Below are 20,193 nucleotides of genomic sequence, written 5' to 3'. Positions count from 1 at the left end.
CTCCTCCCATGCTTGTTGGGGTGGGGTCAGCCTGGGGTCCCAGCTGCTGCCCTGCACACTAGGGAGTGAGCTTCTGCCGTGAGAAGAGACCAGTACACATTAGCTAGGCTTCAGTAGTCAGCCGCTGAGCAGGGCCTAGGATAAGATGGTGGGAGAGAAGCAGGGATGGAACTGACCAGTCCCATTTCCTCCCTTCCCCCCCTCTCTGTCTCTGTCTCTGTCTCTGTCTCTGTCTCTGTCTCTCTCTCTCTCTCTCTCTCTCTCTCTCTCTCTCTCTCTCTCTCTCTCTCTCTCTCTCTCTCTCTCCTGCCCTTCCCTTCCCTTCCCTTTCCTTCTCTTCCCTTCCCTTCCCTTCTCTCTTTTCTTTTATTTCTTGCTTGTCCTAGAGCTTGAACTCAGGGTCTAGGTGCTGTCCACTAAGCTTTATTTTGCTCAAAGCTGGTGCTCTATGCCTTGAACCACAGTTCTACTTCTGGTTTTTTATTTTTTATTGTTCTATTGAAGATGAGTTCATTGCACCACTGGCTCAATCCTGTAATCTTAGCTACTTCAGGAGACTAAGATCTGAGTATCACAGTTCAAAGCCAGCCTGGGCACAAAAGTCTATGAGACTCTTATTTCCAGTGAACTACCAGAAAACTGGAAGTGGTGCTGTGGCTCAAGTGGTAGAGCACTAGTCTTGAGCTGAAGAGCCCAGGGACAGCGCCCAGGCCCAGAGCTGAAATTCCATGACCATCACCACCACCACCAACAAAAAGAGTGTCCTAAACCCAAATGAGCATTATCTTTAATGACAGAAGGCACTTTGTGGATATGATTAAGTTAAGGTATATGGATCATTCTAGAATATTTTATGGGCTGGCATTTGTCTTCTAAGAGAGGAAAACAAAAACTGATGCCCAAATCATAACTCTCTAGTTATTCAGTGTATTTGTTTGTTTTGACAAGTCTTAGATTTGAACTCATGGCCTGGCACTTGCTAAGCAGATGCTCTGTGAGTTGAGCCCTGTTTTTCATTGGTTATTTTTTAGATAGTATGCCTAGTTTTCTGCCCAGGAGTGTACCTGACCTATGTACAGCCTTGCCTACTTAAGGCTTCCTACTCAAAGAGGCTGAGATCTGAGGGTCAGCAGTTCAAAACCAGCCTGGGAAGAAAGTCTAGAAGACTTTTATCTAATCACCAAAAGTGCCACAAGTGGAGTTGTGGTTCAGGTGGTAGAGCACCAGCCTTGAACAAAAAAGCACCTGGGGTGACATCTTTTGTTTCTGGGACTCATTTCTTCTTTGTTATATTTTGTATTTCAACTCTGAAAACAGCTGTGATTCTAAAGAAAACAGGAAGCACTGTCATTCCAGCTCTCTGCTACTGGTTACTGCCCAGTAGCCTGACCTCTACTATGCATACACCCTGGTTAGAGCTGAAATAGCAGTGGGGAGAGGAAGGATGACAGGCCACCTTATCTTAAAAGGCAGCTTTGACCCCTAACTGTGAGCACATTGTGTGTGTGTGTGTGTCTGTGTGTATGTGTACGTATATGAGCATATGTATGTGCATGCGTATCTGGGCTTGTCCTGGGGCCTGAACTCAGGTCCAGTCCTGAAGCTTTTATGCTCAAAGCTAGTGCTCTACCTCTTGAGCTACATCTGTGCTTGAAGCTTTTTTGGTGATTAATTGGAGATAAGAAGCACATGGACTTTCCTGCCCTGGCTGGCTTCAAACTGCTGACCCTCAGATCTCAGTCTCCCAAGTATCTAGGATTATAGGCGGGAGCCACCAACTGGTGTGTGGCCCTGTAGGTATTTTAAAAAGCAGGCCTTGGGAGTAGTGGGAAAGATGAGAGATGAGTTAGACATTTTCAAAACTCCTGAAATCTCAATCTTCTGAGTGTTAAATGTCAGTGACTAATTTAAAAAATGTTCAAAAAATGCATTTGCCCAGATGGTCAGTGTTTGACATTCTACGTGGAAGGAAGAAGGCACGGTGAGAACATAGGACTCACAGAGGCTACCCCTAAAAGAACCTCTTTCTCTTACCATCCTGAAGATGGATTGTAAATTTTGACAGGCCCATTTGTCTGTTTCAGGCACATGGACACCAACAGTGCTAGGACATCGCTGTGGCTTTTGGTGGGTTGTCTGCACAAGCTTAAGCTGAGGCCTTTACTCCTCATTGTCTCCTCTCTGTCTTCTTTGCAGAGGTCTGTGGGGCTCTCAATGTCACCGTGTCTCCTGGGCCCGTGGTTGACTACCTAGAAGGAGAAAATGCCACTCTTCTCTGCCATGTCTCCCAGAAGAGGCTCAAGGACAGCTTGCTGGCTGTTCGCTGGTTCCATGCACGCTCTGACTCCCAGGAGACCTTGATGGTCAAGATGACCAAGCTCCGTATGGTGCAGTACTATGGGAATTTTAGTCGCAGTGCCAACCGGCAGAGGCTGCGTCTGCAGGAGGAGCGACGGGGGGCACTCTACCGGCTGTCTGTCCTGACTCTCCGGCCATCGGATCAAGGACAGTATGTCTGCAAAGTGCAGGAAATCAGCAAGTACAAGAACAAGTGGAAAGCCTGGTCTAATGGGTCTTCAACAACGGAAATGAGAGGTGAGGGCATGTCTGATGACATGAGGAGGTCTGTGTGGGGACCCCAGGTTGGTTCTCTTCAAGGCCATGTCTTGTGTGCCTCTGTGGGTGAAGCTGTGAGGTGAGGGTGTAGCTTTGCTTGGACTCTAATGTTGACATGGGGTATAGCATGAACCAAGAACAGAAAGAAGCAAATTTCTGCTGCATGTCTAGCTACTCTACTTCTGAGCAAAATCTGCCTTTATGTGACAGCTTATGTTATCAGTCATCTTGCTGGAGTCCTTTTGCTCCATCTAGCTAGGAATCATGAGTAAGTAAAGAGAAGCTTTTCCTATGTTGACAGTCTGGTCTCTGAGTGCCTAAAGCTTAGAGGCTCACAGCTTCAAACCCTGAGGGTAGAGGCCTATAGTGCTAAAGTTTAGAAGTCAGAGACTTATGGCTTTGGTTCCTGAGGCTGAGGGCTTATCACTCTGGGCTTCACAACTTGGCAGCAGTAATCAGTGGTAGCAGACAGCACAGACAGCAGCTCGCAGTGCCTGCTGGTGGTGTAACTCTCCTACAGGACTTGACTACCAGCATTCTTAGCTCAACCATGGCAAGTGTCAGAGCTTTCAGCCCAGGGCTGTTTGAGACCTGGCCCTTCAGCAGTTCCCTGGAACTGTTCCAGCAGCCATGGGCTGTAGTTTCTCATCATCGGTTCTGCATAGCCCTCATCATCTGCCACCTTTCATCCCCTAATTTCTGTCCTATGTAGCTACTTTCTGGAACTCCATCTGCCCCATGATGTTAGAACCTTTTCTTACTTTATATACCCATCTAAGCCCACTCTGCTAATGATAAAAATTAAAAACAAGGTAAAAAAAAAGATGAAGCATTTATTAGACCTAAGTTGACCTGCATAGTCTGCTTATAGAGACAGAAAAGCAGTGTGGCGATGGGGCCACATGATTGGCCTGCACCCATTATGACAGTTGAAGGACTGTGTTTGTGCCATTCATGCAAATGAAGGACCCTGCTTGCATGGATCATAGCACACCTTCATGCAGATGCGGGATCATTTACACCAATCATAGCAGAGTCCCTCATGAGAACTAATGCTTGCAATAGTCATGAGTCCCTTATGCAGATTAAAGATTGTTGTACAAATCCCAAGCCTTTTTGGGGGCCACCAGGGGAAATGCTTCCCTTCTGGCCAGGGTAGAAGTGCCTTCAGGATCATCTAGAGTTCACCAAGGCTTTTGCTGGCAAAAGTGTTCTGGAAGCTGTCTGAAATAGTCATAGCTTTGTGCTTCAGGTTGCTGTGTAGCTTCCTCAAGGTACCTGTGCAGTGTCCTGAGCAACTGGTGCTGGCACCAGAGCAGTCCAATTGGCTATTTGTTGGTCCTTTGTTCAAGGCGGTCATGGCATAAAGAAAGAGTTTAACGGCTGTCAGCAAGTCAAATTGATCCAGACTCCAATATCTTAGTACACTGAAGAAGAAAAAGTAAATATTAAAAGAGACACCTATGTAAAGGCTTATTTACATTGTCTCAACAGTACTTAACAGTGCTCTAACACTGCTTACCTTCTGTCCCAGTGCCCCAGAAAGAAGCAGGTCCCTGGGTATTTTTCTCAATTGGACTAGGTGTGCTGTCAGATAAAGAGGGCTGAACCTAATTATATTGGTCAGGGGTCATGACAGATTGTATTCAGCAGTAACACTGGGATCCTGTGGAGTAGGGTAAACTGAATGCAACTCTAAAATGCATGTACTGTGGGTACAGGGTATTTCACAGGGAGAGGGAGAATTGAGACTGAAGGATTCAGAAGAGTCAAGAAAGCATAAAAAGATCACCAAAAGTAATTGGGCCATGCATCTGTAATCCTAGGTACTCAGGAGGCTGAGGTCTGAAGATCATGGTTCAAAGCCCAGATGGAAAAGTCTATAAGACTTATTTCCAGTTAGCCAGAAAAAATGCCAGAAGTGGAGCTGTGGTTCAAGTAGTAGAACACCAATTGAAGTAAAAAAGCTAAAGGACGGCATTCAGGCTCTGAATTTAGACCCCAGTACTGGCATGCATGCATGAATGCATACACACACACACACACACACACACACACACACACACACACACACACACACACACCACAGCAATATGAAGGGAGTGTGATCTCTGGCTCAAATGGAATGTAATCTGAGTTTGTAATAATCTTGTGGAGTGGAGGGAGGCCATGTGAGGTACAAGTTGTCTTCAGAAGGTGTTGGCTAGAATAGATAGCTCATCCTTTGGCCATCTTGTTTCTTAGCTGAACATAGTAAGAATTGTCCCAGCCCCATACTGCATAGGGCTTTTAGAAACTATTCATAGCCTAAGACTGAGTCAGCTGAGCAGGGCCCAGAGGAGGCTGGCTGCAGTTTGGTTATGGAAAGAATCTTGGTCAGTGTTTAGCCTGTAACTCCAGAGTGTGCGGCCTTGATTTTTTTGACTGGGGGTGGGTGGGGTGCAGGGACACACAGAAAAGGCTCATCTTGGGAGGTCCTGATTTGAGTCACCAGGCCTACAGATGGTGAATCTGATTTCTTGTTGCCCTGTGAAAGCTCTGAGGCAGCTCTTCCTTCATGGAAGAAGAGGAGACCCAACACTACATTTCCAAAAGATACTGACTACCTACTGTGTGCCAGATCAGAGAGTAACCACTATTTTATCACCATGACTTATTTTATTTGTTTTGTTTCATGATTTGAATAAGACTTTCTTCTATGCACTTCAATTATATCTTTGTTGCTCTGAACCTGGAAGGGAAGGTGAGTGGCTATGACTGTTGCACTGACGAGCATCTAATGGAACTCTGTGGTCAGCTCAGAGAAGCTCATTTCCACGAGGAGAGATGGCAACTGTGAGGATGGAGCGAGGTACAGCCTGTGAGGGGGACAAGCCCTGTCTTCCTAGCCAAAGAAGCTCTGTGAACTCAAGTGAAAAATTCACACTGGGAAATACTGTAAGTTAGTGCAGTTTAGAGTTGTTTACTCCATCACTGAACCAGCACAGATCTTAGTCTGTTTTGTTGCTGTAGGAAAATGCCTAGGACTGGATAGTTTTTAAACAAAAAAAGATTTAACTCATAGCTGTGGATGCTGTCAGTCCAAAAGGACCGTGCTGATGCCTGATGAGGGCTTTTTGCTAGTCATGTGCTTAGAAATATGATTTCTAAGGATCACTAGAGTCACAACAGAAGACACAGAAACAAAGCATTATTTTGGCATGGTAAAAGTTACTGCTGCTGTGGGGCCTGGAGTTTGGCCTAGTGGTAGAGTGCTTGCCTAGCATGCACGAAGATCCGGGGTTCAATTCCTCAGTACCACATACATAGAAAAAAGCTGGCAGTGGTGCTGAGGCTCAAGTGGTAGAGCTCTAATCTTGAGAAAGTCCAAGGACAGTGCTCAGGCCCTGAGCTCAAGCCTGGGACTGGCAAAAAAAAAGTTACTGCTGCAGAAGGACGGGCCTCCAACCCAAACCTGGCAGTCAAGCACTTAGAGCAGGCAGCCTTCTCCCTTTTAACCCCAGTGCAAGGGGCCTTGCCCCTCTCCTCAGATTGGCCAGGCTCACATTCACAATCTGCTTGCAATTGGCTGAAATTTTATATTGGCTCAGGGGGAAAAAATAACCTTTACCTGTTGGGGGAAGTCTGGAAAGTCTAGGAAAGTTTACATTTTGACAAGAAAGTTTCACAAAGGGAGGAGAGATATCTGAAGAGTTTTGAAGAACACATGGGGACTGAAAATAGCAAAGATTGCAGACACACTTTGGTAGACAAGACTGTTTTTCTCATGGTAGAGGATGACACATGGAAAGCATAGTCAGCATGCTTAGAGCTCACCCTGATGACAAAGTCACTCCTATGATGATGGGTTTATCCATTAACCCACCAATGGATTAATTTTTTCCTGAGGGCTCTGCCCAACCACCTGCTACCTGTAAACACTACTGCATTAGATGTCAAGTCTCTAACTCATGAACATTTGGTGGACATGCATTGGTTGATGAAGGCTATTTTTAACCACTAGACTCTCAAGCCACTGTCTTCGAGGATTCTGGTTTATTGGATCTGGGTTGGGGTCTAAATGAGCAACTTACAGTCCAGGTGATCGCACAGTGCTAGATAGAGGAGACGGGGGCGGGGTGTCCGCTGGAGTGCCTTAGACTGTGGTGACTGCTGACCCACTTCAGATCTTTTTCTGTTGGCTGCTTCGGGCATGAATTTAGGAATGGCTAGACTAGAGAGAAAAGAGGGGAAGTATTTTATTGTTGCACAGCTTGAAATGATGGAGAGAGTTAAACTTGTGATAAGAATGGAAAGATGGTAAGAAGTCCGGTGAGATGTGTTTCCTGACCTGTCGGGTAGCGGGCAGGGAGAGAGCTTCAGAATAAACAGGGGTGTACTCAGTACCTGTGCCTGATCGGGCCCAGGCTGATGAGGGGATCATGAGATAGAATTGAGCCATGAGGAGGTTTAGGGCTGAGAATGAGCATCATGAGGTGGCCAGAGGCCATTGGGCAGGGACATCCAGCTGGCACAAATACCTGTGAGTACTTGTGATTTTTAAGTTTTAGTTCTTTTTGAGAACCCATGCTGGAGTAGAACTCACCCTTCTGCCATCTCATTCTCCTGATTGCTGGGATTACAGGCATGCACTCCCATACCTACCCAGCTCTGGAGGGATCTCAGTGTGAGAAAGCTTGGGGGTGGATGAATTCCCAAGGGGCAGGGGCTAAGGGTGGAGTCTGGAAAGCAGCAGCATCTGAGCCGTGGCAAGAGCTAACTTAGCTTAGTGTTCACTGTATGGGTTTTTCGTGCCCCCTGGAAGGGGCTCAGTATCCTGGTGAAAGATGAGCCACAGAAGAATGAAGGCAGCAACCCTTTCCAAGGATTGGCTATGAGACACAGAGGAACACCTTGTTCCAGAAGAAGAGCAAGCAGGAGGTATCCTCGCTGGTACCCCAGCTGTTTCTATGACAACCACTTGGAGGTAGCAGCTTCTTGCACTTCCCATGGGTGGGTGAGGCCCAGGTGATGTCTCACACAGTTAAGACATGAGAAAAGAAGTGGAGCTGTGGCTCAAAGTGGGAAAGCACTAGCACTGAGGAAAGGAGCTCAGGGACAATGCCCAGGCCCTGAGTTCAAGCCCCATGACTGACCAAAAGGAAAAAAGAAGCTATGAGGAAGTGAATTGCAGAGGAATCCCCGTGTTACCCAAGGGGGTAGCTGGCAGGAGGGAGCTAGTCCTGTGAGCCCTGGGTCCCATGGGGACGCAGCAGGACTGACATGGAGGTACAGAGTCTGGATGGAAATTAAGGAAGACTGAGCAGAGGATGGGCTGACTTCCAGCAGGGGCCAGAGTGCTTAGCAGCTGTCTTTTGTCTGTGTCTGTATCCCTCCTCTCTCTACCCACTCTCTCTCTGTCTCTCTCTGTCTCTGTCTCTGTCTCTCTCTTCCTCTGTATCTCTCTGTCTCTATCTTCTCTGCCTCTGCCTCTTTCTCTTTGTCTCTCCCTCTGTTTCTGTGTGTCTCTGTGTCTCTGTCTTTGTGAATGTTCCTGTCTTTCTGTCTGTCACTATCTCTCTGTGTCTCTGTTACTTTGTCTCTGTATCTGTGATCCCTATCTCTGTGTCAATGTATCTCTGTCTGTTTCTCGCTGTCTCTTTCTCACTCTGTGTCTCTGTCTCTTTTTGTCTCATTGTATCTCTGTGTCTTTGTAACCCTCTGTCTTTGTCTCTGTGTCGGTGTATCTTGCTTTATCCCTCTGTCTTTCTCTGAGTGTCTCTTTCTCTGTGTCTTTAAACCCTTGGCTTTCTTATGTTGTGGGTGTACCAAGTTTTATGAATTAGAAAGACTTCTGTACCTCACAGTTGTCACAGTTTACTAAAGTGATCCCCAAGTGCTTTCAACTCCCCATACTTTCAGGTTAAAACAAACAAACATCCAGCAAACAGTTTTGCTTGCAAAGCAGCCAGGGCTAACAACAAGGTCAAGGTTAAGGTCTGTCCTAAGCTCTAAGCACATCAGAAGTCTCTAGATTCAGAGATGAGGTGGCCATGGTGGGTCTCAGGTGGGCCCCAGGGTCACCCTAAAATGAGGGCAAGCTGTCTTGCTCTGGAGACCACGTGTATCATGTAAGGGAGAAATGAAGCAGGGTTAGCATTCCTCACCTGAAGTGCTAGGGATGGGAAGTATTTCAGATTTTAGGACCTTTCAGATCTGGGGAGATTTGCATCTATTTTATGAGTTGGGCTTTCCTAATTTGAAAATCTAAACTCCACATGTGGTCCCCACATCCAGGTAATTGTGTCTGTCTAGCTCTTGCTCAATATAGAACTTTTCCTTCTTACCTTTGCCCTCTGTCCTCCTAAGGGTTTTCTTACCTTAAGTGACTGTGTGTGTGTGTGTGTGTGTGTGTGTGTGTGTGTGTGTGTGTGTGTGTGTGTGTGTGTGTGTACTAGAGCTTGAAATTGAAGCCTGAAGCTCTTGCTGTGCTGGCTTGCCCCAGGTTGATGCTCTGCCACTTGATTCACACCTCCAGTCTAGTACTTTGTTGGTGAATTGGGAATAGAATCTCTTAGACCTTCATACTGGGCTGGCTTCAAACCCTGATCCCCCAGATCTCAGCCTTCTGAATAGCTAGGATTATAGATATGAGCTGTCCATTCATCCAGCCTAGTTTTCTCTTACCCCATCCAGACTTGTCCTCTGCTGACTTGATTCCTCCCTAGAAATGTGAGCTTTGCAGGGCTACTCAGTGAGAAGATGGCACTTGGCTTGAGTGAGGGCTAGACAGTGGAGTTCAGGAAGCTTGAGGATCCCCTGGGCTCAGGCACAGCCCCATTCTATGGTGACCAGAGGAGAGATCTAAGACTTTACATAGTTTTTGTTTGTTTTGCTCATCCTGGCACTTAAATTCAGGACCTGGGTGCTTTCCCTGAGCTATTTATGCTCAGGGTAGTACTCTACCACTTGAACCACTGCTCTTTTTCCAGAGGTTAGGGTTAAGGCTAGGATTAAGGTTTGGGTAAGCATTAGGGTTTGTGGTTAAATGGACATAAGAATCTCACGGACTTCCCTGACTGGACTGGCTTTGAACTGTGGTCCTTAGATCTTAGCCTCCTGAGTTCAGGTGTGAGCCACTAGTATCCAGTATGTTTGCATATTTAACAAGGAAGTTGTTCTTTGATCTACAATTAATGTCATGTTTCAATGTGAATTGTGTAGAAAATTGATATACCCTACTTGTCATTCTAAAACTATTTGAAGGCAAAGATGAAATGAGACTATGATTTATCATTTGAATGTTTGTTTAACCCTAAAAATGTGAGCAGGGAAATTAATAATTAGATCTGAAGTGAATGAATGCCGCAGGGAACAAATACTTCGGGTTTCAGCAGAAGAAATGAATTAGTCCTCTTTCCTCTGGGGACCTGGAATAGATCATCAGGAATGAAATTTACTAAACATTTAAGGTGTCTAATTAAGCAACTTGTGCAGACCTACTTAAAGGGGGAAAATTGATAATTGGAGTGAAATGTACATACCAGAGAGAAACACCCTTCACCCTCCTGACCTGCACAGCATTCACCACTGTGTTGGATGGATTTAGATGAAAAACGTAGACTTTCAAACTTGTATAAAGCATCATCATCATCATCATCATCATCATCATCATCATCGTCATGATTATCAGTATGCCTTTGTCTATTTAATCATGAAGAAGAGGGTCTGGTCTTTCTCTCTCTCTGGATGTGACAGTCTCACATGCAGAAGAGGTGACACATGGAGATAGATTTATTGGATATTACCTGATTGTGTGTGTGTGTGTGTGGGGTGTGTGTGTGTGTGTGTGTGTGGCATGTGTGTACATGTACCAGGACTGGGGATTGAACTCATGGTCTGGATGCTGTCCTTTAGCTTTTTCATTCAAGGGTAGTGCTCTGCCACTTGAACCACAGCTCTATTGAATATTTGGGGAGGGGGCTGACAGATAAAAAGAGCTTGTGAAAGGGCCTTAACTGGCCAGTGACACAGACATGGGAGTTAGTAGGGACCAGGACAAGGTACTGGGACAGGTAAGGTCACTTGGAGGTCATGGAGAGTCCACTTAAGACCTCAGGAGGGCTTCAGCAGGTTCCAATGGGCCCACTCAATCCAGAACTGAAGCCTGCCCAGGCAACCGGGGAAAGTGGCAGAAGGTTCAAAGGAACTCCATGGGGTTGGGGTGGCATCTTGGTAGCTGGGATGAGGCAGGTTGGCAGGGAAGAGGGGACAAGGGGGACCTGGCCGTACATCTAAGTCCTAGGGACCCTGCCAGGTTCCTCAGTGTACCTCAACTGTGACACATTAATGGACCTAGAGAAATTCCATGACATGCATTTAAATAAGAGAACAAATGAGTGGTTTTAACTTCTTGACAAAATGACCAGGAACAGCATCACCAAAGAGCACAAAGTGGCCACTTTACCAAAGCTCAGCTTCCATATTCCCTATGCACAGCTGGGCACTGGTGGCTAACACCTGTAATCTCAGCTAACCAGGAGGCTGAGATCTGAGGATCTCAGTTCGAAGTCATCCTGGGCAAGAAAGTCTGTGAGACTCTTACCTCCATTTAACCACCAAAAAGCTGGAAGTGGAGCTGTGTCTCAAATGGTAGAATACCAGCCTTGAACAAATAAGCTAAGGGAGAGCCCCCAGGCCTAGTTCAAGTCCCAGTATCCACATAGAAAGAAACAAAATAAAATAAAAATAAATTCCCTAAATACTATTTGGGAACATAAAGATAACATTTGTAATATTGTAGCTAGTTTCCTTTCAGAATGAGAACTTTCTAGTCTTTTATCCTGGAGAAGGATACTTAATCATTATTTTTCCTTTGCTCTGTTTGCTTTGTGTTCTAGAATTTGCCTTAGTCTGAGTACATTTGGAAGGAGTATCTGAAAATAAATCAAGTGGGAGCCTTGCTCTTTCTTATAAGCTGTCCGCAGCAGTCACCAGGAGATTTTCCAGCATGTGACTGTGTCCTAGCCCCAAGAGAGACCATCTTTGGCCTGGGTCCTGCCTCTAGAGGCCAGGGAGACAGGAAGTGAAGCTAGCCCCTGAGAACTGAAACAGAGGTCTCTGTGTCTGTCTGGGCCTGCTGTTGCTTACGAATGCTGACCCCATTATAAATAGTAGGGACACAGTTAACATCTGGATAGATTAATCCTTGGGAATCATCTTCTTGAAGAAGGAGTTGACCATGGGATGACATTTGAATTTGGAGCAAAGGGATTGCCTCCTATTTATTGATCTTCTTCTTTATTTATTTGGGGGCTGTTGCTGGGGTTTGATCTCAAGTCAAGGTCTCAAGCTCTAACTTGGCTTTCTTTCTCTACCACTTGTACCACACTTCCAGTCCAACTTTTTGCTAGTTAATTGGAGATATGGAGATTTTTCTGCCAGTGTTAGCTTCAAACCACAAGCCTCCCAGGTCTCAATTTCTGAGTAGCTAGGATTACAGGTATAAACTACTGACATCCAGCCCTTTTTCTCTTCTTTTTTTTTTTTAATACTAGTCTTGGGGCTTAAACTCAGGCCTCACTGCTCTCCCTGAGACTTTTATTTGCTCAAAGCCAGCCACAGCTCCAATTCATGCTCTTTGGAGATTAATTGAAGATAAGAGTCTCTCAGAACTTCCTGCCAGGGCTAGCTTTGAACCGTAATCCTCAGATCTCAGTCTCCTGAGTAGCTATGATTATAGGTATGAGCCACAGGGGCTTAGCCCTAACATTTTTCAAGCATAGTTTTCTTCTTGAAAGCTGTGTCCTGCACATAAACATTTTTCTGTATGGAAAGTTGCATTCAAAGAGTCCCACTGGAGCCTTTAGTGAACAATACTCATAGGACTGGCTTTCTCTCTTGATTTGTTGCTATTCTTACATTCCCTGGGCTAAATTGAAGAAGCATTGGTTACTGCTTTGTTTTCTTTTTAACCGCCACTGTAAAAGTGATGTACAGAGGGGTTATAGTTACATAAGTCAGGGACAATGAGTACATCTCTTTTTGTGCAGTGTCACCTTTTCCCTGGCTTTCTCCCAGTATTTCCCTTTTGTTTTCTCTCCCACACATGTTGCATAGTTGATTTTCAAAATAGTGTTTAGTGAGTATAACTCTACATTTGTTGACTCGTTGTCCTATCATTTCTGTGCCCCCTTTTGCCCTCCCCCAAACAGATAAATTTACAAACAAGAGAAAAGATACAGAAAACAAAAACAGCAACAAGGGAGAAAAGAAAGCAAAAAACACACACAAACCCCCAAATAACAGAAAACTTCTTTTCTCCATCTTTTGGAGTTCATTTAGATAAATTCTATTCTATACCATCAAATGCACATAACTGTGGAGTCTTTGTAATCCTTTCCTAAAAATATCTTCCTTTATTCTCAATTGTGTGAATATTTAGAGTTTTGTATAATTTATCATGTCCACACTAAAGCTATAGCGCAATCATGTTCATTGCAGCATTGTTTACCATAGATAATATATGAAATCAACACAGATGCTGCTCCTCAGTGGATGTATGGATCAAAAAAATGTGATATATATATATATAATGGAATTCTGTGCTTCCATAAAAAAAAAGATACTGTACCATCCATAAGGAAGTGAAAAAATATTAAGTGAAGTAAGCCAAACCCAAAGAAACATAAGTTTCCCGGTTTCCTTCATTTGTTGTAACTAGAATGTGCCTAAATATCTAAATAACTACAATGTGCCTAAATACACTGGATGATAAAAGACAAAAAAAAAATACTTGGTTAGCGTTTGTTTGTTTGTTTTGCTAGCTCTGGATTCTGCCCTGAGCTGGATAGGAAGTTGAGGTCTGAGGTCTAGTTCTCTTTCACAGGAACCTCTCCTTGTCACACAAACCTTGTCTGGCACATCTCCCTGGACTTGAGGCCCATCTCTCTTCCAGGACTGTGGTAGCCAGGGCTTCTCCAATCAGGACCCCGGGGCCATTTCCTGAGAAATATCTGTCTGTCTATTCAGGTAGATGTGTGTGTGTGTGTGTGTGTGTGTGTGTGTGTGTGTGTGTGTGTGTGTGTGTGTGCTGGGGCTTGAACTCAAGGCCTCATACTCTTACATCCTTGTTCAAGCCTGATGCACCATTTGAGCCACACCTCCACTTCTGGCTTTTTCTTTAATTGGGAATAGAGTCTTCCTGGACTAGTTTTGAATTGTGATTTTCAGGTCTTCGCTTCCTCAATAGCTTGGCTTTGCCCATCTAAACTGGCTTCAGGCTGTGACTCTCAGATCTCAGCCTTCGGAGTAGCTTGGATTGCAGGCATGAGCTACAGCATCCAGCTTCAGAGAGATTCTTGAGCTCTCAGAAGCTGTTCCCCAGGGATAGTGCTTGACAACCTCCATCTTATAAGCACCTGTTCTCCTGTATGTAAGTTAGGATGCTGAGTGAAAGTCACTCCTTCCAAGGCCAAGATCTGCAGGCCCTGAGAGTATGCAACTCAGCTTGGTCTGCAGTAAGACAGAAAGGCTGAGGCTTAGCACTTGAGGCCAGTCTTTTCTGTATCCCGATCAAGGTTCCCTATGGCCTCTCTACTTGTCGGGGTCTTCTCTCCTCTCCTCTGCTGAGTCCAGCAGGCCCGGTGTCTGTCTGTGCACCTTACTAAGGATGTAATCTATATTGACAATTTAAGCTGCATTCATTGTAGGACTCATGGTAGAAACTGTCAGGGGAGATAGATATTTTTCTCCATTTTTTTTCCCCTTTGGCCATCTCTTTCCTGGGTATCTGAGTCCATCCTGAAAAAGAGTGTCAGCATTTTTGGTGAGTGGCACTGGAGCCCCTCTGTGCCCCACAGGCATTGTCAGGGCACCTCCGGGTGTGAACTGCCAGCCAGAGCTGTGAAACATGACACACTCCTCCCCGGAAGTGGGCGGGGCTTTCTTTCCAAGTTAGGATTCAAGGCTCCTGGTTTTGGCATCTCCCTGGGGGCTACCTTCTTTGTTAGAGGCTCTTGGAGGCTCTTTCTTTGCCATCAGCTTCCTGTAGACACAGTTGGATAGTATCAGTTTGTCTGGTGACCTCGGGGGTTGCATTTGATCCTGCCTGTTTGATCTTGCAGCCATGTTCAGTGGAGCAGTGACAAGGGACAAGTGTCCCTTGTTAAATGTTTCTCCATTCTGCTCTCCTGAGAAGGAACCAGAATAGCTGGTGTTTCACTCATCTGGGTCACTGCTTCACCTGGAGGACAGACAGACTCTGCCCACTGGGGAGTCCCTCCCAGGGAAAAGACAAGTGGGCAGTAAGTCAGAAGATGGTTTCACTTATTTTATTTGCTTTTTTTTCTTATAGTCAGGTTTGAAGTCAAGACTTCATGCTTACTCAATTTCCTTTGCTTAGCTGGCTCTCTGCCACTGGAACCATGCCTCCAGCTCAGCATTTTGCTGGTTATTTTGTTCTTGTAGACTTTCTGTAATGGGCTGTTTTTGAACTGTAGTTCTCCAGATCTTAGCAGTAGCTAGAAGTACAGGCATAGAGCAGTAATATCCAGTTGAGATGACTTCACATGCCCTGCCCCACTCCCACCCCAGGAGAGATGATTCTGTTTATTGTTCTTAACTCATTCCTACCTTCCCTATTTTATATTCCAACCACTGCCCAGAGCTGCCACCCCCACCTCATCATAGTTGAGCCCCTGGGAAATGAATGAAGTAAAGCACAAAATCAGAAAGATAGGGAAAAGCCAAGCTTGCATACCTCTCAAGCAAGACCCAGGCGGATGGGCTCCATATCTCTATATAGTGCCTGTGGAACAAACGATGTTCTCTGGACAGTGGCCAATGTTATGTGGTCTCAGGCTTCTTGGATTCAGTTCTGTCCCCAAGTTAGTGGGTGGGGCAGTGATGGATTGGAGCTAGCATCAATTTCTACAGCATCGTGGGTGCTACCCGCCACGGGAAAGGGGATCCTGCAGAGTGAATTGACCATCTAGTTCAGGGTCCTTAGTTCATGGTCCCTTGCAGCAACTCAGGCTGGAACTGCTGGGCCTTTGCCTTCCAGCTCATCCAGGAAATATTTCTGATACCACAGGTGTCACCGTAAATAGGCCACGCCAGGACTGGTTATAGTGCTCTGAGCCCACCACCATGCCAACGCTCCTGTCACATAAAATGAGTCTGTTTCTTCCACATCAAGTTAAGGAGACTTTTTCCTTCCCTCCCCCTCCCTCTCTTCCTTCCTTCCTTCCTTCCTTCCTTCCTTCCTTCCTTCCTTCCTTCCTTCCTTCCTTCCTTCGTTTTCTTCCAGTGTGTTATGTGTTGCCCTTCCTGGCTTTATTAAAAAAAATACTTTTGTTACTTAACCCCTCACTTCATGTAAAGACTAAACAATTCAAACATTTTAAATATACATGTGTTTTGTTAAATAACTAGTGATTTTTCTTTTCTTTTCCTTTTTTTCTTTTCCTTTTTTATTTTTCATGTCAGTCTTGGGGCTTGAACTCAGGGCCACCAGTGTGCTATCTCTGAGCTTTTGTGCTCAAGGCTAGTGCACTCCCACTTAAGCCACATTTCCACCTCGGGCCTTTTGGTCATTAACTGGTGATAAGAGTTTTCCAGACTTTTCTGCCCAGGCTGGCTTTGGACTGTGATCCTTAAATCTTCGCCTCCTGAGTAGCTAGGATTGCAGGCATGAGCCATTGGCACCTGGTTGCCGACTTTTTTTTTTTTGTGGGTCATGGGGCTTAAACTCAGCCTGGGCGCTGTCTCTGAGCTCTTCAGCTCAAGGCTACTGCCCTACCCTTGAGCCAAGCCCCACTTCCCATTTTCTAGAGGTTAATTGGAGATAAGAGTCTCAGGTCCTTTTGTGCCAGGCTGGCTTTGAACCTTGATCCTCAGATCTCAGTCTCCTGAGTAAATAGGATTACAAGCATAAGCCACTGTACCCAGCTGACTTTTCTTTTCTTTTTTTTTTTTTTGCCAGTCCTGGGCTTGAGCTCAGGGCCTGAGCACTGTCCTTGGACTTTCTCAAGGCTAGAGCTCTACCACTTGAGCCTCAGCACCACTTCCGGCTTTTTGCTATGTATGTGGTACCGAGGAATCGAACCCGGGTCTTCATGCATGCTAGGCAAGCACTTTAACCACTAGGCCAAACTCCCGGCCCTAGCTGACTTTTCTTTTAACTACTGTATTCCTCTTTCCATCATGAGCCCTGAAGCTCATTGAGCAGTGGGCATGGTAGTCAAGCAGATCAAGAGACCATTAAAGCACTGCTCAGAAAGGAGGAATGGCACTGGAGCACTGAGTGGGCTTCCATATGCTTCTCTGATTACTTTCTCCCTTTTCCCATCCCTAGGATGGAGGCAGAGAAGCCTTGTGTCCTTGGGGATGTCATGCATTGCCCTCCTTTATGGCACCCAGGTGCAGGAAGCGTGGAAGAAGGAGAGGCACAGAAGTGTTTGCAGTGGGGGAAGATTCCCCAAGAAGCAGATCACATCCCACATCTGGGGTGATGAGCACTATATGATGTCTGCCCCTCAGATAGCCCCAGCTCCCACCAGGACCCTACAGGACAAGGCACTAATGACTGTCACACAGATGAATCTGGTCACTCCTCCGAGAATGTGCTAAGGAAGGATAGCCATGGCGGCATACTAGACTGCTTGCTGGGTCACACGTGTGTGTGTGTGTGTGTGTGTGTGTGTGTGTGCGCACGCGTGCGTGCGTGCGTGCGTGTGTGTGTGTGTGTGTGTGTAAGACAGAGACTGAGACAGAGAGAGACAACCCAGTTCCCAATGGATAGACTTATTGTCTCTTATCTAAGAGACTGACTAATGGCTAACTGTACTGGAAACTGTTAGAAATATTCTTCAAGAAATTTGCATTTTATTTCAGAATGTTTTCAACTAACATGGATCATCTTTGATTGCAACCTGTGTTCTTGTTTTCCTTAGCCTGTGCTTTTGTTGGTTGTGTGGTTTGGGACATTCTGCATGCTAAACCTTCTATCTTCCAGTGAGCTTCATCTCTGGCCCCTAATGCTTCTAAGAGACATTTTGTCATCTTCTAGACCATCTACCCCTGTGAAGAAGGGACTTTTCATTCTTTGCTCATAGGAGAAACTGGCCAGGGTCAATTTTTAATTTTGTGCAAGTCCTGGGACTTGAACTTATAAGCACTGCTTAGTTTTATTCACACTAGGGTGGTGCCCTTCCACTTAAGACAAAGCTCCACTTGTGGCTTTCTTGTGTTTCATTGGAGTCTCATAGACTTTCCAGCCTAGGCTGGTTTTGAATCTTGATCTTAAGATCTCAGCCTCCTGACCCATGAGGATTAGATATGAGCCACTCTCACCTGGCACAAAGGCCATTTTGTGCGAGCCACAGGAAATCCACTGTGGAGGGATCTATTAATAAAGTATGTGGAGCTTTGGATTGTCTTGTGGCTGTGGGCCTGGCCATGTCCACCAGCTCCATTTTTTTTTTTTTACAGTCTATGGACTCAGACACATCCTTTTACAATGTCTCAAATTCACACAGGGATAGCTCAAGGTTAGCAAAGAACACAAAATGTTACAGCAAACCTTGGGAAAATTCCACAGGCTCTGCCAGAGTCCCCATTTTCATTCTTTTAAAAAGAGATAAAATTCTGACTAATCTTCCAATACTAAATTTACTGGTGTGTGTGTGTGTGTGTGTGTGTGTGTGTGTGTGTGTTCATCTTAGAGCTTGAACTCAGGGCCTATGTGCTGTCCCTGAGGTTTTTTTTGCTGAAAACTGTGTATGAGAGAATGAGAGTGAGTGAGCAAGAGAGAGAGAGAGAGAGACAGAGAGAGAGAGAGAGAGAGAGAGACAGAGACAGAGACAGAGACAGAGACACAGAGACAGAGAGAGAGAGACAGAGAGAGAGAGAGACAAAGAGAGAGGAGAGAGAGGAGAAAAAGGCTAGTTCTGCTTCTTGCTTTTGGTGGTTTATTGGAGAGAAGAATCCCATGGTCTTTCCTACCTCAGTTGGCTTCAGACCATGATCCTAAGGTTTTAGCCTCGTGAGTAACTAGGATTATAGTCACAAATCTATCAGGAAGAATTTGTTACCTTCTATTCTTAACTGTCCAGGTAGTCATCATAGAAGCTGAGAGATGGCTGAAAGTCCAGACATTGGTGAGGAGGACAGCAGCCTATTACAGCTGTATAGGTTTAGCCACAGGATAGGTGATCTTTCCATGTTTGCTGTATGAACAGTTATGAGATTTCTGCTCAGGTCAAGGGTGTACACTGAGCACCAGTTCTAGGAGTCAAATCAGAGCAGTCAAGAATAGACAGGGGCCGGGAGCATGGCCTAGTGGGAGAGTACCTGACTAGCATGTATGAAGCTCTGGGTTCGATTCCTCAGTACCACATACACAGAAAAAGCTGGGAGTGGGACTGTGGCTCAAGTGGTAGAGTGCTATCCCTGAGACAGCCCAAGGACAGTGCCCAGGCCCTGAGTTCAAGCCCCAGAGCTAACAACAACAACAAAAAAGAATCTCTTCCTCAGAAAGCTGACCTAGTACGGTGACAAGCTTCCCGGATGTGATACTCCTTTCACCTCCTGAAAAGTAAGCTCTTTGGAGGTGTCTTTATTATCTGTCCTTAAGCTATCTTTATTCAGATTTTGTCAGCTGCCCTTGTCAATGCACTCAAATGATTGAAGGCATGGACACCCACTCACGCCCGTTTAGGAAGGTACAAGGATGGTTTGATGGCATAGGGCTCAAGAGTCCCTTCCATCTTCCTGTGCTGGTTCCCTCTGCTTCATTCAGCTCATCTGTTTTCCAACATGACTGACCCCACTCCACAGTCCACCAGTCCTTTTAGGCCCCCTGAAGGCCCACAATAACCTAATGCCTTCTCTTTAAGTTCTCAGAGGAAATCTGACTGGTTACTTTGGCAGGCAGTTGATTACAGGGGCTCTGATAGAAGGAATATTAGGAAGGCAGGAGCGTTGGGTGCAATGTCTGACTTATTGTCAGACTTATCTTAGGTCTAATGATCCATTAATTATCCACTAAGAATTCATTCCTGAAGGCCTTGGTTGCTTACTTCGTGAGACAATCAAAAGCAAATGGTTCACTCATTTGTTGACTATGCACCTGTCTGTCATGTGTCAGAAAGCATACCACATGGTGGTTATATGGAGGCAGAAGATAGAGCTACTAATTTTGAAGAACTCAGGTTTTCAAAGAAAAGTTCTCTGATCATGTCAGACCAGTTGATCAAAGCCCTCTTTCTGAGAACAATTAGGAAAGATGAAAACAATTTATCTGCATTTTTGAATTCTATATCTATATTTCACAGATACACTATGCTATAAAATTACATCATATAATTATATACACATGTCCATATTTCGGATCTCCTGATTATTTTTTGGTGGTTTAGTAAATTGTAGAAAAAAACAGTGGAGTAACCCAATTGCTAGAAACTTTGAACTCTTAAACAGTGTTAGTTGAGAGGTAATCTGCAGAAAGTGACAGCTAGGATGTTTAGGAAGCAAACGTGTTTTTAGCATTTCTACCAGTGAGTGAACATTGGGAAAAATATGATAAATACCCCAGGT

The 20,193-nt window shown here is 45.3% G+C and overlaps 1 protein-coding gene across 1 annotated transcript in view; it reads left to right on the top strand.

The window, feature by feature from the left end:
* Nucleotides 1-20,193, top strand: part of Vstm4 (V-set and transmembrane domain containing 4) — an 82,988-nt gene that overhangs the window by 6,604 nt on the left and 56,191 nt on the right. The window contains exon 2 of the mRNA XM_090347019.1: nucleotides 2,197-2,595. Coding sequence (XP_090203145.1) covers nucleotides 2,197-2,595 — 399 coding nt within the window. The remainder of the gene's footprint in view (nucleotides 1-2,196; nucleotides 2,596-20,193) is intronic.

This window comes from Megascapheus bottae, chromosome 15, assembly GCF_031878675.1.
Source record: "Megascapheus bottae isolate mThoBot1 chromosome 15, mThoBot2.hap1, whole genome shotgun sequence".
NCBI classification, from domain to species: Eukaryota; Metazoa; Chordata; class Mammalia; order Rodentia; family Geomyidae; genus Megascapheus; species Megascapheus bottae.
Note: the sequence above shows the minus strand (reverse complement) of the source record. Positions and strands in the feature narration are given on the sequence as shown.